The sequence below is a fragment of the Neofelis nebulosa genome, chromosome 9 (assembly GCF_028018385.1).
Source record: "Neofelis nebulosa isolate mNeoNeb1 chromosome 9, mNeoNeb1.pri, whole genome shotgun sequence".
Classification (NCBI taxonomy): domain Eukaryota; kingdom Metazoa; phylum Chordata; class Mammalia; order Carnivora; family Felidae; genus Neofelis; species Neofelis nebulosa.
Window position 1 is genome coordinate 112,308,013 of NC_080790.1, and position 21,680 is coordinate 112,329,692.

At 44.0% G+C, this 21,680-nt stretch overlaps 1 protein-coding gene across 1 annotated transcript in view; it reads right to left on the reverse strand.

Moving 5' to 3' along the window:
• The window catches only part of TMC2 (transmembrane channel like 2), a 57,415-nt gene that overhangs the window by 25,626 nt on the left and 10,109 nt on the right, over positions 1–21,680 (reverse strand). The window contains exons 4-9 of the mRNA XM_058686401.1: positions 13,218–13,308; positions 9,450–9,531; positions 8,979–9,085; positions 6,462–6,560; positions 2,029–2,171; positions 560–707 (exon numbers count right to left, since the gene is read on the reverse strand). Coding sequence (XP_058542384.1) covers positions 560–707; positions 2,029–2,171; positions 6,462–6,560; positions 8,979–9,085; positions 9,450–9,531; positions 13,218–13,308 — 670 coding nt within the window. The remainder of the gene's footprint in view (positions 1–559; positions 708–2,028; positions 2,172–6,461; positions 6,561–8,978; positions 9,086–9,449; positions 9,532–13,217; positions 13,309–21,680) is intronic.

Genomic DNA, 21,680 nt, shown 5'->3' on the forward strand with positions numbered 1-21,680 from the left:
CGCGAGATCATGACCTGAGCCGAAGTCGGACGCTCAACCGACTGAGCCACCCAGGCGCCCCTGGAGTTGCACATTTAATTGACTCCCACAACCAGCATTCGCTACTCGTTCTAGGTTTTCTAATCTCTCAGAGAGCTTCGAAAGAATCCATTGCCAGGAATTCCCCAGCCCCTGACCAATGACACCAGAATCTCTGGGGGTTTGGGTCCAAAAGATTTTTAAAGCTGCTGAGGTGATTCTGTCGTGCATAACAGGTTGAGAACTGCAGCCCCACTTGAGTCCTTCTACTCCCTCTGGCTGAAAACAGTTCCACGAAGAAACAGGCAGGACCAGGTCTCAGCATCCATGAGTCTCCGCCATATTAAAAAACAGATGGTGGGTATCAGTTCTGAGCATCCTTTCCGGAAGGCTTGAGAGCTAGGCCCACACCTCTAGTAGAGCTCTTACCACAAATTACTTGGGGGATCTTATCCACCATGCCCCAGCTGGGTGAAGTCCCCTAATGACCGGCGGGACCCGAAGCTCCCCCCAGGAAGTGGGAACTACTCTAGGCACCTACCTTGAAGCTGGTGGTGATGGAGGCATACTTGTTGTCGGCTGTCTCTGAATTCCCGATCAGGTAATCCCAGCTGGTGAACATCTTGAAGCTGAAGGTGAAGTTAGCGCTCTCCCCCTCGCTTGCGCTGCCCTGGGTATTGCTGGCCATCCTGTAGGGTGCACACCACTGCTGTCATGACTGCCCAGGGAACCTTGGCCTCAGCGCGTCTGGGGCACAGGTGGCAGACATCCAATGGGGAGGAGAGAGCCAAGACGATTTGAACTGGGCTAACGATAGCCAGGACAGGTCGTGCCTCTCCGTCTCATGTGTTGGCTTTCGGGATTTGCTACTCCAGGGGCTTAGTTAGCTTTCTGGTTCATCGGGGAAACATTCCATATCTCTGTACTTATCTGGGATAATAGCAGGGGGAAAATGTAACAACATGAGGGCCAAGCTTATCTCCTTGCTTTTCTTTGTTGCCTGATGGGGCTGGCCGGACGGCTGCCTATCACCTGGTGACAGGTCACTGTCACGTTCAGGGCAGGCCCTGGCGGACGGCAGCGTTTTCCCCCGAGATGATGTGATAGAAAGCCATCCTGGGCCCGCACACTGCCCTTTCAGAGGTCCTATCCAGGCTCCCAGAGTGCCCCACTCTTCTCCTGCGGACGCAGCTACTCGTACGCTTCTGGGAGGAGTGACCTCTTACGGCCTTGCTGAAGGGTGGGTGGGCCTTGGTAGCCAGGTTTGTGCAGGAGACGGTGTCCCCCACCCTGCACCAGCCTGTGCTGATTGGGGTCCCCTGGCTTCGAAGAAGGCAATTCATGGGCCAAGGTTTTTCTTCAGAGAATATAAATGAAGAGGCACCGACAAATTAAAAGGCCATTTCTGACCACAGAGACAGGTGGAGTTGGGACTAGAGAGGACACCATCGTTAACCCATCGTTAATCGCACCATATACGTTCCTTTGCGCTGTTTTGTCGATAAGCGAGGGGCTCAGTACTGACATGCAAGCTAGAGTTACAGAGGAGCAGGAGAGTTTTTTTTTTTTTTTTTTTTTTTTTGAGGAAGCTGAGCTCCAGGGAAAGCAAAAACAGACCTCAAAGACTTCTCTGGTCTTACCTTATCAGGTACTTGCTCCCTCTCAAGCCACACTGGCCTTTTGACAGGTTTTGGAACTCATTAGGATATTCGCTGCCTCAGGCCCTTTGCACATGCTCTTCCTTTGCGTAAAATGCTGTCCCCCAGACTTTCAGTGCGATTGGCAGTTCTCAGCATCATGTAAAGATGCTTCTATCCCATTTCCCCAAACTTCCCCTATTACCCTGTTTATGCCTTTCATACTACATATGACAATCCATATCTGCATTCTTTGTTTCCTTATTTTCTCTCTAAATTCCCACAGGAAGGTAAGCAGGCACAGAGTGGCCATAGGAGCGGGATGTTTGTGTGAAGGAAATGAAAAGCCTGTGAAAGACACGGTCATACTTACGATCTAATGACAATCATCAGGCTGTAGCCGAACACGCTGACCCCCACCATAAAGTAAGCCATGGGCAACCTGTACCTCAGCCACCCGATAGTCCTCTGGTTGTTGTAGTAGCCGTAGAAGAGAGCAGAATACTTGATGTAGCCCTGCGGGACAGCAGATCAAATGCTCCGGGTTTGTAAGCTTCGTGCATATAGTCACCAGACACTTTCATTCTACCGGGAATGTCTTTCTCAGGGGGTTAATGGGAGTCTGAGAGGAGAAAGGAAGAATTGTGGGTCCCTTACTTCCCCCAGTGCTCCCGAGTCTATCCATGTCTCCATGTCTCTCCTTTGTTCTCTTTATTTTCCATTATACAGAATGCTTACAGATACAGGACGAGGAGGAGAGCGTTGCTAACATCCTGGATACAATTAGGGATAAGGGGATGTGTGTGTGTGTGTGTGTGTGCACATGCGTGCACGCTCACAGGCATGTAGAGCTCCAAATTCTTTCCCCCCACAATGCCAGGGTCTTGATTTAACACTCTGGAAGCAGATGGGAGTCTGTGAGCTTTCTCAGTGCAAAACTTACAGAGAAAACTATACATTATAAGACTCACAGTCGAATCTGAGCCTCAAGTCTTTTTTTCATTTTTATTTAGGATTTTTGCTTTTTTTTCAAGTTTATTTATTTATAAAGTGTATTTATTTATTTAGAGAGAGAGAGACAGAGAGAAAAAGAGAGAGAGAGCGAGTGTAAGTGGGGGAGCGGAAGAGAGAGAGGGAGAAAGAGAATCCCAAGCAGGCTCTGTGCTGTCAGCACAGAGCCCAACGTGGGGCTTGAACCGTGAGATCGTGACCCGAGCCAAACTCGAAAGTCAGACAGACGCCTAACCGACTGAGCCACGCAGGAGCCCCTTTATTTTAATTTTATTTTTTTAGAGAGAAAGAGCGTGCACAAGCAGAGGAGAGGGGCAGGAAAGAGAGAGAGAATCTCAAGCAGGCTCCACACTCAGCATGGAGCCCAACATGGGGCTCGATCCCACGACCCTGGGATCATGACCTCAGCCGAAATCAAGAGCGGGACGCTCGACTGACTGACCCAACTAGGCACCCCTGAACTTCAAGTTTTGGTTTGGTTTTCAGATATAATTTGGTTTTAGGTATAATCAGTACACTTTTTATTTGTAACATGAGCTTAGAATTTTGGTACTTCTTTGACATCTTTGCTGAAAATGTAAAGCGGGGGGTTATTCTGACCTCACATAGATATGTAGCTGGAAAGGGGAGGCAAATCATAACAGTCTCTTCATATACCTAAGGTTGTTTCTTCTTTAAAATTTTTTTTTAATGTGTATTTATTTTTGAGAGAGGGAGAGAGAGAGAGTGCAAACAGGCGAGGGGATGAGAGAGAAGGAGACAGAATCCCAACCAGGCTCCAGGCTCCGAGCTGTCAGCACAGAGCCTGACACGGGGTTCGAACCCACAAACTGTGAGATCGTGACCTGAGCCGAAGTCGGACGCTCCACTGACTGAGCCCGGGGCCCCTGGGTTGTTTCTTTGATATGATACCTAAGCTGAATACACCGTCATCTTAAATGTTAGTTGTAATGTGGAATCTGAATCACGTAATTAACTTTTCATACCTTGTTATATTAAAATCCATCACACTCCCCAAAATACCGAGTAATTAAAAAGAGAAAAATACTAACTTTATGGCAGAGAATTCTGGCAGACACTACTTTAACCAACTGGTCACTGTTAACATCACCACTAATAATACACATCAGCATAAAGTAACCCCGATTTGACCCCCTGAGAAGGGCATATATCTCTGTGGTAGGCTTCCCAGTGATGTATAACCTCACTACAATCGTGAGAGAACAGATACCCAGATTGAGGGACCTTCTCCGAAACAACTGTCCAGTACTCTTCAAAGGTATCAAGGTCACTGAATGACAGAGAATTGTCATGGATTTGGAGGAGACTAAGGAGACATGACAAATACAGTATGAGATTTTGAATTGGGTCCTGGAATAGGAAAAGAATATTAGTGGAAAAATTGGCGAAATCCAAATAAATACCACACTTCAGTTACTATTCTACCAAGATTAATTTCTTAGTTTTGATCATGTAAGATGTTGTCATAAAGTGAAGTTGGGTGGGGGGTGCACGGGAACTCTGTACTATTTACGCAGCTCTTCTGTAAGTTTCAAATTGTCCCAAGATTTTAAAAAATTATCTCGAGATGTAAAGTTTTTTTTTTTTAATTTTGTTTTTTTAACGTTTATTTATTTTTGAGACAGAGAGAGACACAGCATGAACGGGGGAGGGGCAGAGAGAGAGGGAGACACAGAATCGGAAGCAAGCTCCAGGCTCTGAGCCATCAGCCCAGAGCCTGACGTGGGGCTCGAACTCGTGGACCGCGAGATCGTGACCTGGCTGAAGTCGGACGCTTAACCGACTGAGCCACCCAGGCGCCCCTCGAGATGTAAAGTTTTTAAAGCTTAATTGTTCCATCCTGTACTATCTTTTACCCACACGTAATTCTGTAACATCATGTATTTGGTCACGTGGAACATAATGGTTCCGTACGTTATAAAAATCTGCCAAATGTTGACATACTTACTTCTTACACCATATTTAAAAAGTCACATTTGTTAATATCTTCGTTGATCTCATCAGAAAAGGATTTAATCACTGAGAAACGGACACTGTCGTTTCGTGGTGATGGATAGAAGTTCTCCAAAACTTTAATTCTGGCCTGAGACATTTTAGGGGCACCTGGACTGGCTCAGTGGGTGGAGCATGTGACTCTTGATCTTGGGGTTGTGACTCTGAGCCCCACACTGGGGGTAGAGATTACTTTTTTAAACAGCGCGTTACAAAGAATAGAAAAAGAAAATTTTCCCATTGGGAGCAACAGCGACAACAAAACAGAGGATTACTGTTGAGTAAATTCAGTTTGTTTTAGGCATATAGGATATTCCATAGGAGTCCTTGAGTGAAATAAAGAACGGAGGGGCGCCTGGGTGGCTCAGTGTGTTAAGCGTCTGAGTGTCTGACTTTGGCTCAGGTCATCTCGCCGTTTGTGAATTTCAGCCCTGCCATTGGGCTCTGCGCTCACAGCACAGAGCCTGTTTCCAGATCTGTCTCCTTCTTTCTGCCCCTCCCATGTGTGCATGCAATCTCTCTCTCTCTCTCAAAAAATAAATAAATGAAAGAAAAAAAGAATAAAGGAAATCCTTAGTGGTAATACACGGTAGTAGTTGTATATAATACATAGTTGTGTAGTATTATTTGAAACACACTTATTCCAAAGTCTTTGAAAAATACTCCAATTCACTTCCACGCATACCTGAGAGGTCTCGAACCTGCCTAGGAGTGTGAAGGATAGCAGCAGCAATGACCTGTTGCCTGAACTATCACAGCCGGGCCTCTCAGCCTCAGGAACTCCTTGGAGCTACAGACCAAGCCCTCCAGAGGCACGGAGGTGAGGGGATTCAAAAAGGAGGGAAGGGCGTTTCAGGCAGTGTCCTGAGCCGAAGCAGGGAGGCAATGATATGTGATGGGTTCAGGGATCTCTCCCAAACTTGACACATACAGGAACATAAGGTGTGAGGGCTGAGATAGAAATGGAGCTGGAGAGGGAGGGAGTGGCCAGATGGTGAACGGTTCTTTCGTAAACCTGATTCAAAACACTGGGTTTTATTCCATTTGGGAACGGGAATAGATGAATATCCAAGGTAGCGAAGTGACAGGGCCAAGTTTGCCTTTCAGAAAGATCACGCTGGCAGCAGAGGGAATGGAGATTTTAGGAGCCAAGTCAAAGCAAGGAGCAGAGGTAGAAGATTCGGACATGGTCCTGGTACGGTGGGGACAGTATTGGAAGAAGAGGCAAGAGGGATGGGGCAAAGGGGACTGAGTCAAGATGGGTTTAGGAGAAAGGCTCAGATTTAGTGGTTGATTGGTTATGGGACGTGGTGGTGGGGAAGAGGGAGAAGTGTAGGATGACTTTCAGATTTCACAGCGGTGTTCGGATGGATGGTGGTTCCAATAAAGGAGATGGAAAAAGCGATGTGGGTTTGGCTGGACAGGCATTGAATTTCAGGAGCAGGTAGGACATTCCGTTGAGGATGCCACGTGAAGCTTGGGAACGGCTGAACTGGCGAGAGCCCTGGAGTCTTAATGTGGGTGTGGGGAGAGAAAACTACCCTGTAAGATCATTTAGATGGATCTGGCAGAGAGAGGGGGGCAGTGTGTGGCTGGAGAAAGGACCCACGGAGGGGACTTAGGAGGACATGATTGGCTAGCTCATTTTGCATAGTGGGGGCTCCCATTTGAGTAAAGCACTGGTTTTCCAGTGATTTGATGCAATATTTCACACATATCCATGCAATCTTTTAGGCCTCACAGTCACAGAATAGAAGTGCATTGGCTTGTTAGTGATGGTACCTCAAAGTCCCAAAGGACCGAAAAATCCATGGCTTTTTCTTCCTCAGCCCGAGGCACTGTCTTTCTGGGAATACTTCCATAGGGCACGCCCATTAGTACCTTGTGAAGGGACAGAACGACATGATGACATGTGTGGAGAAAATACAAACACATGGAGACATTCATACCCGGGTGAAATATTTCCCTTCTTAGAGCAGGACATACCCATTTTCTCCTTTAGATGACATTAATCACTTCTCTGGTTTTAGACCTATCATGTACTCGTTGTAGAAAATGTGAAAAAGTGCAGGAGAGCATTAAAAAAATTCCCTATCACTTCCACATTCCGAAGATAATGACGGTTAGATATTTGTATGTTTCCTCGTAGTTGTTTCTGAGTTATATATATATATTATGTAAATATATAATTATATAAATTTATATTAGATAAATATATAAAATATAGAATTATATACATTTATATTATATATAATTATATGCATTTATATTATATAAACATATAATATATAAGTATATACATTTATATTATATATAATTATATAAATTCATATTACATGTATAATTATATACATTTATATTATATATAATTATATATATTTTTATTATATATAATTATATACATTTATATTATATAAACATAATATATAAGTATAAAATTTTATATTATACATATAATCATATAAATTTATATTGCATATATAATTATATACATTTATATTATATATAATTGTATACATTTTTATTATATATAATTGTATACATTTTTATTTTATATACTTGTATACATTTATATTATATAAATGTATAGTTATATAAATTCATACATAAACATGAATATCAAATAAATATATAAACATATATATAATAAAATATATATTAGTGTGGTTATTTAGCATAATATTGTTTTATTGTTTTATGACCAATTCTTTTTTTTTTTAATTTTTTTTAATGTTTATTTATTTGTGTGAGAGAGACAGAGTGTGAGTGGGGGAGGGGCAGAGAGAGAGGGAGACACAGAATCCGAAGCAGGCTCCAGGCTCTGAGCTGTCAGCACAGAGCCTGACGTGGGGCTCGAACTCACAAACTGCGAGATCATGACCTGAGCTGAAGTCGGATGCTTATCGATTGAGCCACCCAGGCACCCCGTTTTATGACCAGTTCTATATGGCATGTAGTATGTCTCAAAATAAAATGACTTCAAAATATCTAACCACATGTATCTACCATAAACTTACTTAACAAATTACCTTTTGTTGGACATTAGAAATATTGCTAGTTCTTTGCATGTATCTAGTTCTGTTATCAATACTTTAATATATATGCCTGTGTTTGCATCTTTAATTCTAAAAAAATCAGAATTGTATGAACTTTACATATTGATTTAGGAAGAATTGACTTTTTTTATGGTATTAAGTTTCCCTTCCAAGAATAAGTCATCCTGTTTATTCACTCATATATTGGTCCTGTAATGCTTGGTATTCCTCACAGAAATCTTCTAATTTATCAAATTTCCCTTGGGAAAGATTCCAGGCCCACACTGGAGACCCGGGATCTCATTCACTGCAAACTTACTGTGTGACTTTACATAACTTGCTTATTCCTTTTTTGTTTCTCAATTACTCATCAGTAGGTAAGGATGTACTTACATCTGTGATAAGGGTATAGTGGGAGAACAGTGAGGAGTGCTATTTAAATGTGAGGGTTTTGTTTTTAAAGTTTATTTCATTCTTTATTTTGAGAGAGAGGGAGCATGAGTGGGGGAGGGGCAGAGAGAGAGAGAGAAAGAGAGAATTTCAAGCAGACTCCTCACTGTCAGCACAGAGCCTGGCATGGGACTTGAACCCACAAACTGTGATATCATGACCTGAGCTGAAATCAAGAGTCAGACGCTCAACTGAATGAGCCACCCAGGTGCCTCGTGAGGGTTCATTTCTGTTTGTTTGTTTGTTTGTTTTGTAATAAATTACGATAGAATGCATTCCATCTCTTTTTTTTTTTCAGAGTAAAACAAAAACTTATGAAGATATTCTCTACCGATCTTTTTTTTTTTTTTTTTTTTTTTAATTTTTTTTTTCAACGTTTTTTATTTATTTTTTTTTGGGACAGAGAGAGACAGAGCATGAACGGGGGAGGGGCAGAGAGAGAGGGAGACACAGAATCGGAAACAGGCTCCAGGCTCCGAGCCATCGGCCCAGAGCCTGACGCGGGGCTCGAACTCACGGACCGCGAGATCGTGACCTGGCTGAAGTCGGACGCTTAACCGACTGCGCCACCCAGGCGCCCCATCTACCGATCTTAAAGTAAAACACAAGATAGAAAAGTGTAGGGTCCACTTCTTAATTTAGGACAGAAGTATTTGGTTCCATCCTCTGTCCTGAACTATCTGGGCAATTGATGGGAGTATAGAATTTAAAATGAACGACTGGTTCTTTGTAAAACAGAGAGTATTTGATTAAAGAGGATGGTGTCATGATAAGCCTCAACACTATCTGAAGATACAGGAAGCCTTTGTCTTACCTCTGGGATTATAACTAAGCCAAAAATTAAGCCAAAAAGGACGAGGTTAACTCCATACATCCATCGGAGAAAGATGAAATACGATGCCACTGAGGAACCAAAGTGACCTGGGGAGAGAAAAGACGGTAGGATTTAAGCACCGCAGAAGGAGGACGTTAGCACTACCAAGCACTTTGTATGGGTGACGGATTCAGTTTTCACATCAGCTGTGGAACGTGATGTTCTCATCTCCATTTTCTTTTTCCAGATAAATGACCTGAGGCTCTGTGGGATTAACCACTCTACCTAAACTCCCACAGTCAGACAGTGAAGAAACACAGTTTAAATCTTGGTCTGACTAGTTCAAAGCCCATTCTGTTTTCCAGTACAACAGAACCTATGAAAGAATCCGATCAGTTGGTCACGAACGCAACCCAAGCCCTTGGAAAACTCCAGCACACCAGCTACAAACGCTGACACCAAAATACTCACTTTCAATGTCCTTGATCTTCATTTCCCAGGGTATACACTGAGTCTTGAAATTATCAAAGTCTCTCTTAAACTTGACCCACTTCTGAAAGTAAACAGGCAACACACTCAGTTCATTACCATCCCGCCTTGGGGCCTGGGGGGACACACTGATGCTGACACATCACCACCAAAATCAGGAGCAGAGGGTAAGAGAAGCCAGGACAACATAAAGTCTTGTGTTGGTCTGTGGCACTGATAAAATATCAAGTTTGGACCGTGTATATATGAATTTAGGAATTCTGTAGATGACGTCTGGTTTGGGGGATCACATTGGGTTAGCAGCCTCTGACACAACTTTTTTTTTAATCTTAAGACAAAAATTGAAGGCAAAAAGAAGTCTCGTAGCTCTCAAACCCGCATTTAGCAGACACTCAGGTGTCTAAATCTGATAGGAATTGTCACTCCAATGCGGTGCTGGTAAAATGGGTAAACCCCCTCAAACCATGGCTTCCATTCTTCTGGTGAAACAACAGCCCGTTTCTTTGTTTTTGTTTTTTGTTTTTGCTGAAAGGAGTTAGAAAGGCATTTTGCTTCTTTCCATGGTCTGTCTCCAGGTCCAACACTCAGAGTTCGTGCCAGTCAGGAACTTGAGTGGCTGTCTGGCTGCTGGTTGGGTGAAAATTGGTTAGCTCTCAAGGGGCTGCTCTCCAACAACCCCACTCCCTGGCAATGAATCCATTTGGAATTGAACAACAATAGAAGCGACAACTCACAGAAAACTGAGGACAAGGAGGTAGGAGGGAGAAGACCCTAAGGTCAGTTTCCATTATGATAAAGGAGTCCTAAGAACATGTTCCTGAAGGAAATGAGGTTTCCCATGTAAATTCACTAAAGGATCAAAAGGGAAGTTTATCAGACGAGTTTCCAGATCTGTAGGCTTTGACCGTAACCCGATGGGATGACTGCTATATAAGGAAGGAAACCATCTGTGGAAGAGGGCGGTGGTCACAGATGCAACAGAGAAGACGAGCCGAGGGCAAAACCTGGTTGAGAACAATGGCAGAGATATATATCCCTAAGACCAGAAGGGGAATAGCAGACGGTGGATATTGGGCACTCCAGTCCCATGGCTTTATCTGGCTTCCCTAGCTCTGATTCCAAGCTCAAAATTCATCTTTGGCTTGGGGTGCCTGGGTGGCTCAGCTGGTTAAGTGTCTGACTTCAGCTCAGGTCATGATCTCGAGAGCCTGCTTTGAATCCTCTGTCTCCCTCTCTCTGTCCCTCTCCTGCCTCGAACTCTCTCTCTCTCAAACATTAAAAAAAAATTAATCTTTGGCTTATTTGGCTTTCTATGTAAGCCTGTCTCTAAGGAAAGCATTGCCCGTCACCTGGGCTGTGAGGATTGTGGTTTCGAACGCAGTGTTTTGTCATTGCAAATTAATAAAATGGAATTGGGATTATGGTTTAGCCACCCATGTAAGTAACTCTACTATCAAAAATAAAAGGCACCGTTGATGTGGACTTCGCATTTCTAGTTCTGTCATCGGCTATTTCTCCTTGTAAATTAATAATCCACCACCTGGTTTTACCTATCGGTCTCAGAAGCTTTATTAATAGGAGTCCTCCCTTGAGAGATCAATCCCCTGTCGGAGTGCTGATAATATCAGTACAGAATGTAGGCTTGCAAGGCTGGGGCCAATAGGGGTAATGAACATGGCTCAGGGAGGCCCCTGGGGACGGCCTGCCAGTTAGTTGACCACTCGGCAACCAGCTGACAACCCCTCAAGGCTGTGGGCATCTCGGCCTGAAAAGTGATGCCCTACAGGTGGGGCAGAGGCCGAGAAGGCCTTGGGGAAGCTCTGTAGTGAAGCTCTTATCCCTCATTGGTTTAGAGAATCAGAAAACTGGGATGGGACGCGGGCAGGAGAAGACCTCAGCTCCCTTTCTCAGAGCCAGGTGAGGCGGGAGCTGGCGGGAACCAGGGAGGACTGGGCGATGAGATATGCTTGTCTCCGGCTGGGTACAGAAACAGGCTTTCTGATAGCAGGCAAATAAGACACAGGCAAGCTACCCATTCTGTCCGCGCATGAAATCCAGATCTGGATGACTAAAACAGCCAGCGAGGCCTGAAAAATAGTATTGCAGAACAAGGAAAAGGGGACACACCTCTTTGTAACTTTTGAAAAGCATTGCCTCGGGGCGCCTGGGTGGCACAGGCGGTTAAGCGTCCGACTTCAGCCAGGTCACGATCTCGCGGTCCGTGAGTTCGAGCCCCGCGTCAGGCTCTGGGCTGATGGCTCGGAGCCTGGAGCCTGTTTCCGATTCTGTGTCTCCCTCTCTCTCTGCCCCTCCCCCGTTCATGCTCTGTCTCTCTCTGTCCCAAAAATAAATAAAAAACGTTGAAAAAAAAAAATTAAAAAAAAAAAAAAAAGAAAAGCATTGCCTCTAGGCTCCATAACTAATTTTTGACAAACGAGCCTGCATTCACAACAGGATACAAGAAATGTGGTTTCTAAGTAAAGGATAACACTTTGAGTTTTAAAAAAGAATGTAAGGGAAGCATGGAAGGATTACAAGGTAACTCAAAGCCCAGTAATTGAAGGAGAAGAAACATTATAATAATATAATAAAGCCTATAATTGAAGCCGAAGAAAATGGGTTCAGTGATATTGAGAATAAACCTGAGACATTTCTGAGAATGCAAAGAGAGGAAGTAAAGAATTTAAAACAACGAGGGAAGGTAAACACAGAGGATGGACAGCCATCCTTTTCCTAAGGAAGGAACTAGAACTATTTGCAGGGAAACACGATTAAACAGAATCATTTAGCAAAGATATGCTTGAAGAGCACATTCCTCAGCTGGGGTGGGAGGGGGGGGAAGACCTAAGTGTGCAGTTATTAAGTGGTAAATAGTCTCTAGATCAAATTAATAAAATGACCCAAAGATAGTTATCGGGCAAGTAAAATTGAAAAAGGAGAAAAAACAGCTCAGGTCATGATCTCACGGTTCGTGAGTTCAAGCCCTGCCTCGGGCTCTGTGCTAACCGTGTAGAACCTGCTTGGGATTCTCTCTCTCTCTCTCTCTCTCTCTCTCTCTGCCTCTCTGTCTGTCTGTCTGCCTTTTAAAATAAATAAATAAACCTAAAAAAATTTTAAGAAAAAGGAGAAAAGAGAATATTAGGAATAAAAAGACTCCAACCCAACATACACAGAAAGTAGTTCCAAAAATTGTGGGACCACCACCTGCAACTTTCTGGTAATACATACGAAGATCTTAATTAAATGATTGAGTTTTGGGAAGAATACGAAATATCAAAATGGCCCCAAGAAAAAGTTAAAACTCAAACACACCCATGAACAGGGAATACAGGAAAAAAACGCTCAAGGTGTTGCATAAAAATGAATGATTTATCAAACGAACTGTCCTGATTTGGGGCTTGGAAAATAAGATCCCAGTGGTTTTAACCTCATCAATTATTTTATTTTATTTTATTTTATTTTATTATTTTATTATTTTTAACCTCATCAATTTTGTGAGCTTAGTTCTTCACTGGGGAGGAAATGAGTCTCAGATACACCGGAGCCCTCACAGATAAATGTAGAGAAATTGACAGGAAACAGTTGGTTTCCTTTCCCGGACAAATCGGTCAGTCGGCTGGACCTCGCGCTGAGGATCTGGGGTGGGGGAGCCGGCCACAAATGCAGAGGCTGGGCAGGTGCCTGTGATGTCACCCAGGTTCAGAGGCTGAGCAAGCCCTCCCTGGGGTTTGCTACCTCTCTATCACCCACCTTAGCCATCAGCATCCTGTAGGCGTAGAGTCGCTTGCCTTTCCCCTTTCCTAAGGCTCCTTCATACTTCTCCACAAATTCTTGGGCCTCTCTGGTTAGGAAAAAAAAAGGTGGGGGGGAGGAGGGGAGAGGCAGAACTTTAATCCCAAACTGAAAAAAATCTGAACTATGAGAGTGTACATGTGGCTGGAAGCCTTATGTGTTTTTATACCCCTAGTTGGAATGTAAGCTCTGTGAAGGTAGGGCATTTGTCTGTTTCATTCACTGACGTTTCCCAAATGCTAAGAATGGTGCTTAGTACATGGTAGGCACCTGTAGGCAGAATTTTGGCTCCCATGACCTTTGCCCTCTGGTGGTACACCCATGAATGTCGAAAGGGACTTTACCGATGTAATTAAGATTCCTGACTTAAAGATTTTTTTTTTTAACATTTATTTATTTTTGAGAAACAAAGTGAGACAAAGCGTGAGCGGGGGAGGGACAGAGAGAGGAGACACAGAATCTGAAGCAGGCTCCAGGCTCTGAGCAAGCAGTCAGCACAGAGCCTGATGCGGGGCTCGAAGCCACGAACTGTGAGATCATGACCTGAGCCGAAGCCGGACGCTCAACCGGCTGAGCCACCTAGGCACCCCATGACTTAATTTAAAATGGGGAGATTTGGGGTGCCTGAGCATTCGACCTCGGCTTGGGTCATGATCTTGCAGTCCATGGGTTTGAGCTTTGCGTCAGGCTCTGTGCTGACAGCTCAGAGCCTGGAGCCTGCTTCAGATTCTGTGTCTCCCTCTCTCTCTGTCCCTCCCCCACTAGCACTCTGTCTCTCTCTCTCTCTCTCAAAAATAAAGAAACTTAAAATAAATAAATAAATAAATACGGAGATTATCCTGGATTCTCGGGAAGGGCCCAGAGTGACTCCATGAGCCCTTACACACAGAAGAAGGCAGAAGAGTCAGACAGATGTGGCAGAAGGGGAAGTCAGAGGAATTAGAATGAATTCTTGACCCTCTGTTGCTGGGGGCCCTCAAGAGGACGCCACGTGGAAAGCAAGGGAAGGAATTGAATTCCGCAAAAACCAGAAGAGGACCTCTAGCCTCACATGGGCACCTCAGGCCTGCTACTACTTTGATTTCAGCCCGGCGAGACCTTGAGCAGAGAATCCAGCCATGCCACGCTGGACTTCTGGCCAAGCAGCACTGTGAACACGTAGGTGAGCACGGTCTTAAACGGTTACACTTGTGAAACTTGGGTTGCGGCAGCAATAGAAACAAATATGGCAAAGCAGATGAAGGGGATTGAGAGGTAAAAGATGCCAGTTATCAAATAAGTAAATCACGGGGATATAAAGTGCAGCCTAGGGAATACAGTCAATAATATTGCAATCGTGTCGTATGGTGACAGATGGTAGGCGGACTTAGCGCAGTGAGCATTTCCTAATGTATATGAATGTCGAATCCCTACGCTGAACACCTGAAACTAACAGGGCGTTGTATGTCACGCTTCAGCGAAGAAAAAGGAAACGAACACAGTGTTCACCAGACATTTGTGGACTGCCTGAATGTTGAATGAGTCAGACACCGATCAGTTGGTCAGAACCGACTCCTGGCTGAGACCCGACTGCTAAATCAGGAACTTGTCCCGCGAGCTGTTAAACGGTTGGTAGCTTGAAATTGGCCACGGTGGGAGTCTTTAGACCACAGAAATCAGCAAAGGCTACAAATCAGGCCCCCTTTATCCCACCCCCCCAGAGACCCAGTTTGCCAGCAGCCACTGGATTGACCCGCACAAGCGGGTGAGGAAGGAAGTCCATTTATGGCGGGGGGGGGGGGGGGGGGCGGAAGAATACCTACCCTACCCCCACAGCGCAGGCGTGGGCAGATGACAAGAGTCAAAGTCGCATTCTAACCTCAGGTCAATCCTGAAGTTGGTTTTTATTTTTTCCGATGTCTCAAATTAATGAGGCTGACTGTTTAGCTCCTGAGCCCAGGGTCAAAGCCTGGTCTGTGTGGGATTAAGTCTCTGTAATGGGATCAGCTCCTTGTTGTCCCCTAGGCAGGACATGTCCAGTCAATGAGCTATCTGGAGCTACCAACATAGCCATGTCACAAAAAAATGTTTTCATAAAATGTGTATTTCTTTTTTTTTTTTTTAATGTTTTATTTTATTTTTTGAGAGAGAGAGAGAGAGACAGAGTGCAAGCAGGGGGGGGGGGGGGCAGAGAGAGAGAGGGAGACACAGAATCCGAAGCAGGCTCCAGGCTCTGAGCTGTCAGCACAGAGCCTGATGCGGGGCTCGAACCCAGAAACCGTAAGATCATGACCTGAGCTGAAGTCGGACGCTTAATCGACTGATCCACCCAAACGCCCCAATAAAATGCGTGTTTCTGTTCTCTTCTTGTATCTTACATTGAGCAGAGGCTTGTAAGCGCTTGGAATTTGTGACTTTCAATGTGCCAGCTTTTACGATTTGGGGACTTCAAATGAGGATTCTCAAAAGTAAGAGCCAGCTCTTGTGCCTGAGCCATTGAGCCTGGTGGCAAATGCTTCTCTTCTTGACGTCCAGACTCTGTGTCTAGACCCCCAAAGAGCACTTGGGGGAACAGAGGGCCCTGCCCAGCGCTGGGTGCAAACTCTGAGGACCATTCCCAGTGAAGGACCCACCTCATTTAAGAACACTGATCAGCAAGCTTTTCTGGGTCCTGCAAAAGGATACAAATAGTAACAACTACCTTTTTGCAGCACACTCCTGTACCCCTGTTACCTGCAATCCAGGTTCTCGTGTTCTTCCTTACCAGAGAGTATTTGGTTTATGGGAACCACTCGCTCCTGCCCTGCACTTCCTAATCGTTGCACATCTCACTTCTGTAAGGTGCTTCTGTCCCCTCCTCGTCACCAACGGTCTTTTGAAACGAGAACATGGCACAAACTCGCCTTTTTCCTCTCATCGGATGGTGTGCGGTAAACGCAGTGAGAAGTCAAGAGAGGAGGGACCCGTTTGTTTTGAGGAAGCTTCACGGGGCCTGGATCTCCAGGTCACTCCTGGCAGTGATGATGAGCCCCTTAGGCGCCTCCAACACTCGGCAGAGGAGGAAGCTATGGAGGAAGGGGCTTTCAGGCGCGGTCACCCCACAGACAGCACTTCAGAATCCCCTCACGTTTGCCTCCTGGAGGACCCTCCTTGGAAATAAAGTGGCCCAAACCACAGTTTGGAAAACACGGTTGGGAGGGGGCCAGTGATTGCTGCTGGGAGGGAAGGAGGATGTATTGCGCCAGAGTGGAGCCCCAGGCAGGGTTCTGTGCCTCCCAGAGTGGCACTTTTCATCTAGAAATGGGGATAAGGATGTGAAAATTGGAGGTGTGCATGCTCGCAAGGTGAGCATAGGGACTTCATTCAGCAGGCAGTCACCCCTCCCCCTTCGGAGGAAGCAGCAGTTTCTGGGGTGGGCAGCTGATAAGCCTCTGCCAAGCTCAGGGGCTGGGGTGGAACCTTCTGCTCTCCCAGGTGCCTTGACAAGGGGCTCAGTGACGTGGCCTTCCACAGTGGAAACACTCTGAAGTCGACCCAAGGCATCTCTCAGAGACATTACATACCTCCCCAAACTCTTCCCTGATGAAGGAGCTCAGATTCAAAATCACACTTAATTTATAGATGCACACAGAGCCACTGTGTGCTTGATCCTCACAGAGCTTTGCTGTCCCTTGCAGGACACTGGGAGAGAGCATCAGCCAGCCTGACATCTAGAAGACACCTGGAAATAGGAAGGATGCACTCGAAGGTCAAAAGGAGGTGGCGGGGGGCTGGAGGTGCAGAGTGGTTAAAGGCGGCCTGGGCCAGGCTGGCTTGGCGTCTCTCTTTGTCCCCAAGCAATCTCCATTTTCAGCTGTGGAGACAAGGGTCAAAGAAACCCTGAACTCATGCTAAGTGGAAACTCAGATCAGTCAGGTGAGGCATCTGCTCTAGAGACCTCAGTGAATCAATCTGAGAGAGGGGAGGTTAAGCGAGCATGCCTGGCTTCCAGAAGTGGTGGTTTAAAATATGTCACCAAATTATTATTCTTCCCTTTAACATGGAGAACCAGGGGTGCCTGGGTAGGCTCAGTTGGGGTTGAGCATTGGACTCTTCATTTCAGTTCAGGTCATGATCCAAGGTTGTGAGATCGAGCCTCATGGCAGGCTCTACACTGAGTATGGAACCTGCTTGGGATTTTCTCTCTCTCTCTCCCTCTCTCTCTCTCTCTCTCCCCTGCTCTCTCTCTCTAAATTAAAAAAATAAAAAATAAAAAATAAAATATAATGCAGAACTAAATTCTTCTCCCCTTGAATGCAGGCCAGACTTAGTGACTTGTTTCCAATGACTAGAAAGTGGTAGAAGTGACAGTTTATGACTTCTGAGATGAGGACATAAAGGGTATTGTGACTTCTTCCTCGAATACATCCTCTTCTGAGGGAAGCCAGCTGCCATGTCATGAGGATATTCAAGTATCCTCTGAAGGGAAACTGAGGCCTTTTTTTTACGAACCAGCAGCAACTTGTCATCCACGTGAGTGAGCCACCTTGGAAGTCGATTCACCAGCCCCAGTCAAGCCTTCAGATGAATGCAGCCCTGTCCAACATCTTAACCCAACCTTATGAGAGACTCCAAGTCAGAACTGCCCAGCGAAGCTGCTCCTGAATTTCTGACCCATAGAAGATAATAAATGTTTCTTATTGTTTTAAACTACTATGTTTTGGGGAAATTTACTATACATCCCGAGATAATATACTGTAGAACTCAAACCACTGTTATTTTTGGTGCTTACACTTTTAGGTTTGTTACATCTTCCTCTTGGTGGATTGACCCTTTTATCATTGTATAATGTTCCTTTCAGTCCCTGTCAATTTTCTTTACTCTGAAGTCAAATTTATTTGATATTTACATAGCCTCTTCTACTTTATTTTGCTTGACATTTGCATGGGATATGTCTTTTTACCATCTTTGTACTCTCAACCTACATATATCATCATATTTATTTATTTATTATTAAAAAAAAATTTTTTTTTTTAACGTTCTATTTATTTTTGAGAGAGAGAGACAGAGCATGAACGGGGGAGGGGCAGAGAGAGGGGGAGGCACAGAATCGGAAGCAGGCTCCAGGCTCCGAGCCGTCAGCCCAGAGCCCGACGCGGGGCTCGACCCCATGGACCGTGAGATCGTGACCTGAGCCGAAGTCGGACGCCCAACCGACTGAGCCACCCAGGCGCCCCTATATCATCATATTTAAAGTGAGTCTATGGACTCACTTTGTGGACTGTATGGAGTTAAGTCATTTTAAAAATTCCTCTGCCAATCTGTCTTTCAGTTGGTATATTTAGACCACCTACATTTAATGTAACTGTTGACATGTTAGGGTTTAAACCTACCATTTTATTTTTTGTTTTCTGTTTGTTCTCTCTGTGTTTCATTTCTGTTTTCTTGTTCCCTGCAGGTTACTTGAACATTTTTTAGGATTCCATTTTGGTTTATCTATGATGCTTTTTAGCATTATCTCTTTGTATGGCCTTTTCAGTAGTTGCTCTAAGAAAAATATTATGTAATATATTATATTATATTATTAATATAATTATTACATTATATTATTAATATAATTAATATATTATTATATTAACTATTATATTAATATATTTATATTTATATTATATATTATATTTATATTAATATAATTATATTATATTTATAATTAATATACTTATATTAATATATAATAATTAATATAATATAATAATTAAATATAATTTAATTATTACTGTATATTATCATATAATATAGTATGTAATGTAAGGTGTGTGTTTGTACACAACACTCATATATATACACACATATATATCATATACATATACATATATATCATATACACATATATATATCTTATCAAAGTCTACTGGAGCTGACATTTTACTAGGTAAAGTGTAAAAGTGTTACTTCCCTGTGTGTTCCTTTATCCTCCCATTTATAATTGTCTTAAATATTTCTCTACATTCATTGAGAACCATATTAGATGATGGTATGATTTTTTTCTTCAACTGTCAAACATAATTTTAAATACTCAAGAGAGGAAGGGAAATCTATGACAGTTTTCAATATTTTTGCTCTTACCATGTTCTTCCTTCCTGATGTTTGAAGATTCTTTCTTTTATCATTTCCTTTTTGCTTAGAGAATTTGCTTTAGCCATTCTTTTAGGATAGTCTGCTGGTAACAGATTTTTTTTAAGGTTTTCTTCACCTGAGAATGTTTTGATTTCTTTACTCTTAAAGGATATTTTGCAGAATATAGAATTCTTTTCATTTAGCACTTGAAAAATTTTTGTGCTCCCTTCCTCTGTCCTCCAGGGTTTCTAATGACAAATTTTCTGTCATTCTAATTGCTTTCCCCTTTAGGCAATGCACTGTTTCTCTCTGACTGCTTGTAAATATCCTGACTGCTTGTAAGAAGTTTGACTATGATATGTCTTGACATAGATCACTTTGGGTTTATCCTGCGGGAGGGTTTCTTTAGCTTTCTTGAATCTGTAAGTTTTGCCAAATTTGAGAAATTTGGGGGCATTGTTTGTTTGAAGACTTTTTCAGCCCCACTCTGTTTCTCCTCTTTTCTGGGACCCCTCCCCCAACCCTCTCATATTCAGGGTGAGGGATTTGGAAGAGACGCTAATGTAAGAACATTTATTATAGTCCCACACGTCCCTGAGGTTCTTTTCACGTTTTCTCTCAGACCATTTTCTCCCTATTGTTCAGATTGGGTAAATTCTCTTGTTTTACTTGCAATTTCATTGATTCTTTGCTCTCTCCATTCTGCTGTTGGGCCCACTCGTTTGTTTTTAAAAATTTTAGTGACTGTATTTTTTGACTTCGAAAATGTCTAGTTGTGGGGCACCTGGGTGGCTCAGTCGGTTAAGCGTCTGACTTTGGCTTAGGTCATAGTTTCACAGTTCAGGAGTTCGAGCCCCGTGTCAGGTTCTGTGCTGACAGCTCGGAGCCTGGAGCCTCCTTTGGATTCTGTGTCTCCCTCTCTCTCTGCTCCCCCTCCCCTGCTTGAGCTCTGTCTCTCAAAAATAAACAAACATTAAATAAGTAGTCTCAAAAATAAAAATTTCTAGTTGTTCTCTATATCTTCTATTTCTTAGGCTTTCTATTTCTTCGTTAGTTTCACTGCTCGGTGAAGCACTTTTGTAATGGTTTCTTAAAATCTTTGCCAGGTGATTCTAACATCTATATCATCTTGGTGTTAGAATCTTTAGTTGTCTCTTATCATTCACCTTGAGATCTTCCTAGTTCTTGGTATGATGAGTGATTTTCAGTTGAAGCCTGGACACTTTGGATATTAAAACACTCCGGATCTTGTTGAAATCTTCTGTTTTAGCAGGCCTCCTCTGACACTGGCCCAGTGGGTGAAAGGGATGCTGTCTGGTTACTTCCAGATGGAGGTCCTTGTTCTTCCCTTGGCCTACTTTGGCACCTGGGGCTGGGTAGGACTCTTCATTACTGCTGAGTGGGAATGGGAATTCAGGTGCCCAAGCAGGTTTTACTCATAACATCCTGCCTAGGAGGGATGCCTTGTTACTATCAGGTGGTGGTGAAAGGCCAGCCTCCCCATGGACTTGCATGGACACCAGAGGGGGAGGGAGGGTTTATTACTTCATAACTGCCCACTGGGGATGAAAGTCCCTGTTTCCCACCCAGCTTTCTCTAATACCAGCCTGGTGAGGGCATTGGGGGCACCACTCATGCCCCGTCTTGAGGTGTTCTTTGTCTGTGTTTATTCGTGTTTCTGGGTTGCTGGCTTCTCCAATATTCAGTCTAGGAAATATAGGGCAAGAAGAAAACCCCAAAACTCAATGGCCCATCAACCCTTTGGTCCTGAGGTCTTTCACCAGACCGTCTTCTTCTCTCTACCTTTCTGAGCCTTCTCATGTTTGTTTTGCAGATAATGTCCAGGGTTTTAGGGAAGAATAGGGAAAAGTATGTCTACCCAATCTTCCTGGAAGTGGAATTCTTCAGATTTCTCTAAAGAAAGCAAGCAGTTTGCGTAAATTTCGAAGATATCAGTCAGGATTCTGATAAAGCAGAGGGACATACCCGATTAATTCTATAGTTAAAGCAAACATCCCCGACTCGTGGGCTCTAGAAACGCTTTTGCCGACAGCACCGCCCATCTTGTGTTACTAATGATGCCTGTCAGCAACGTCTTCTCTGATTCTTCTTTGCTCCCCATTCTCACCTCTCAGAGGTCAGCATGGTGTCTGGCACAAAAGATGTTCAAGCTTTAAAATGCGTCCACACGGTGTGCTGGACACTTAATATAAACAGTTTGAATCTGTCAGAACTCTGCAAGGCAGATGTCAATTGTCGCTCCTATTTTGTAAGCGAGGAATGGGAGGCTCAGAGGGCTTCAGGGAAGGAAATCATCCGAGTGGCACTGGACAGCCAGCCAAAGTC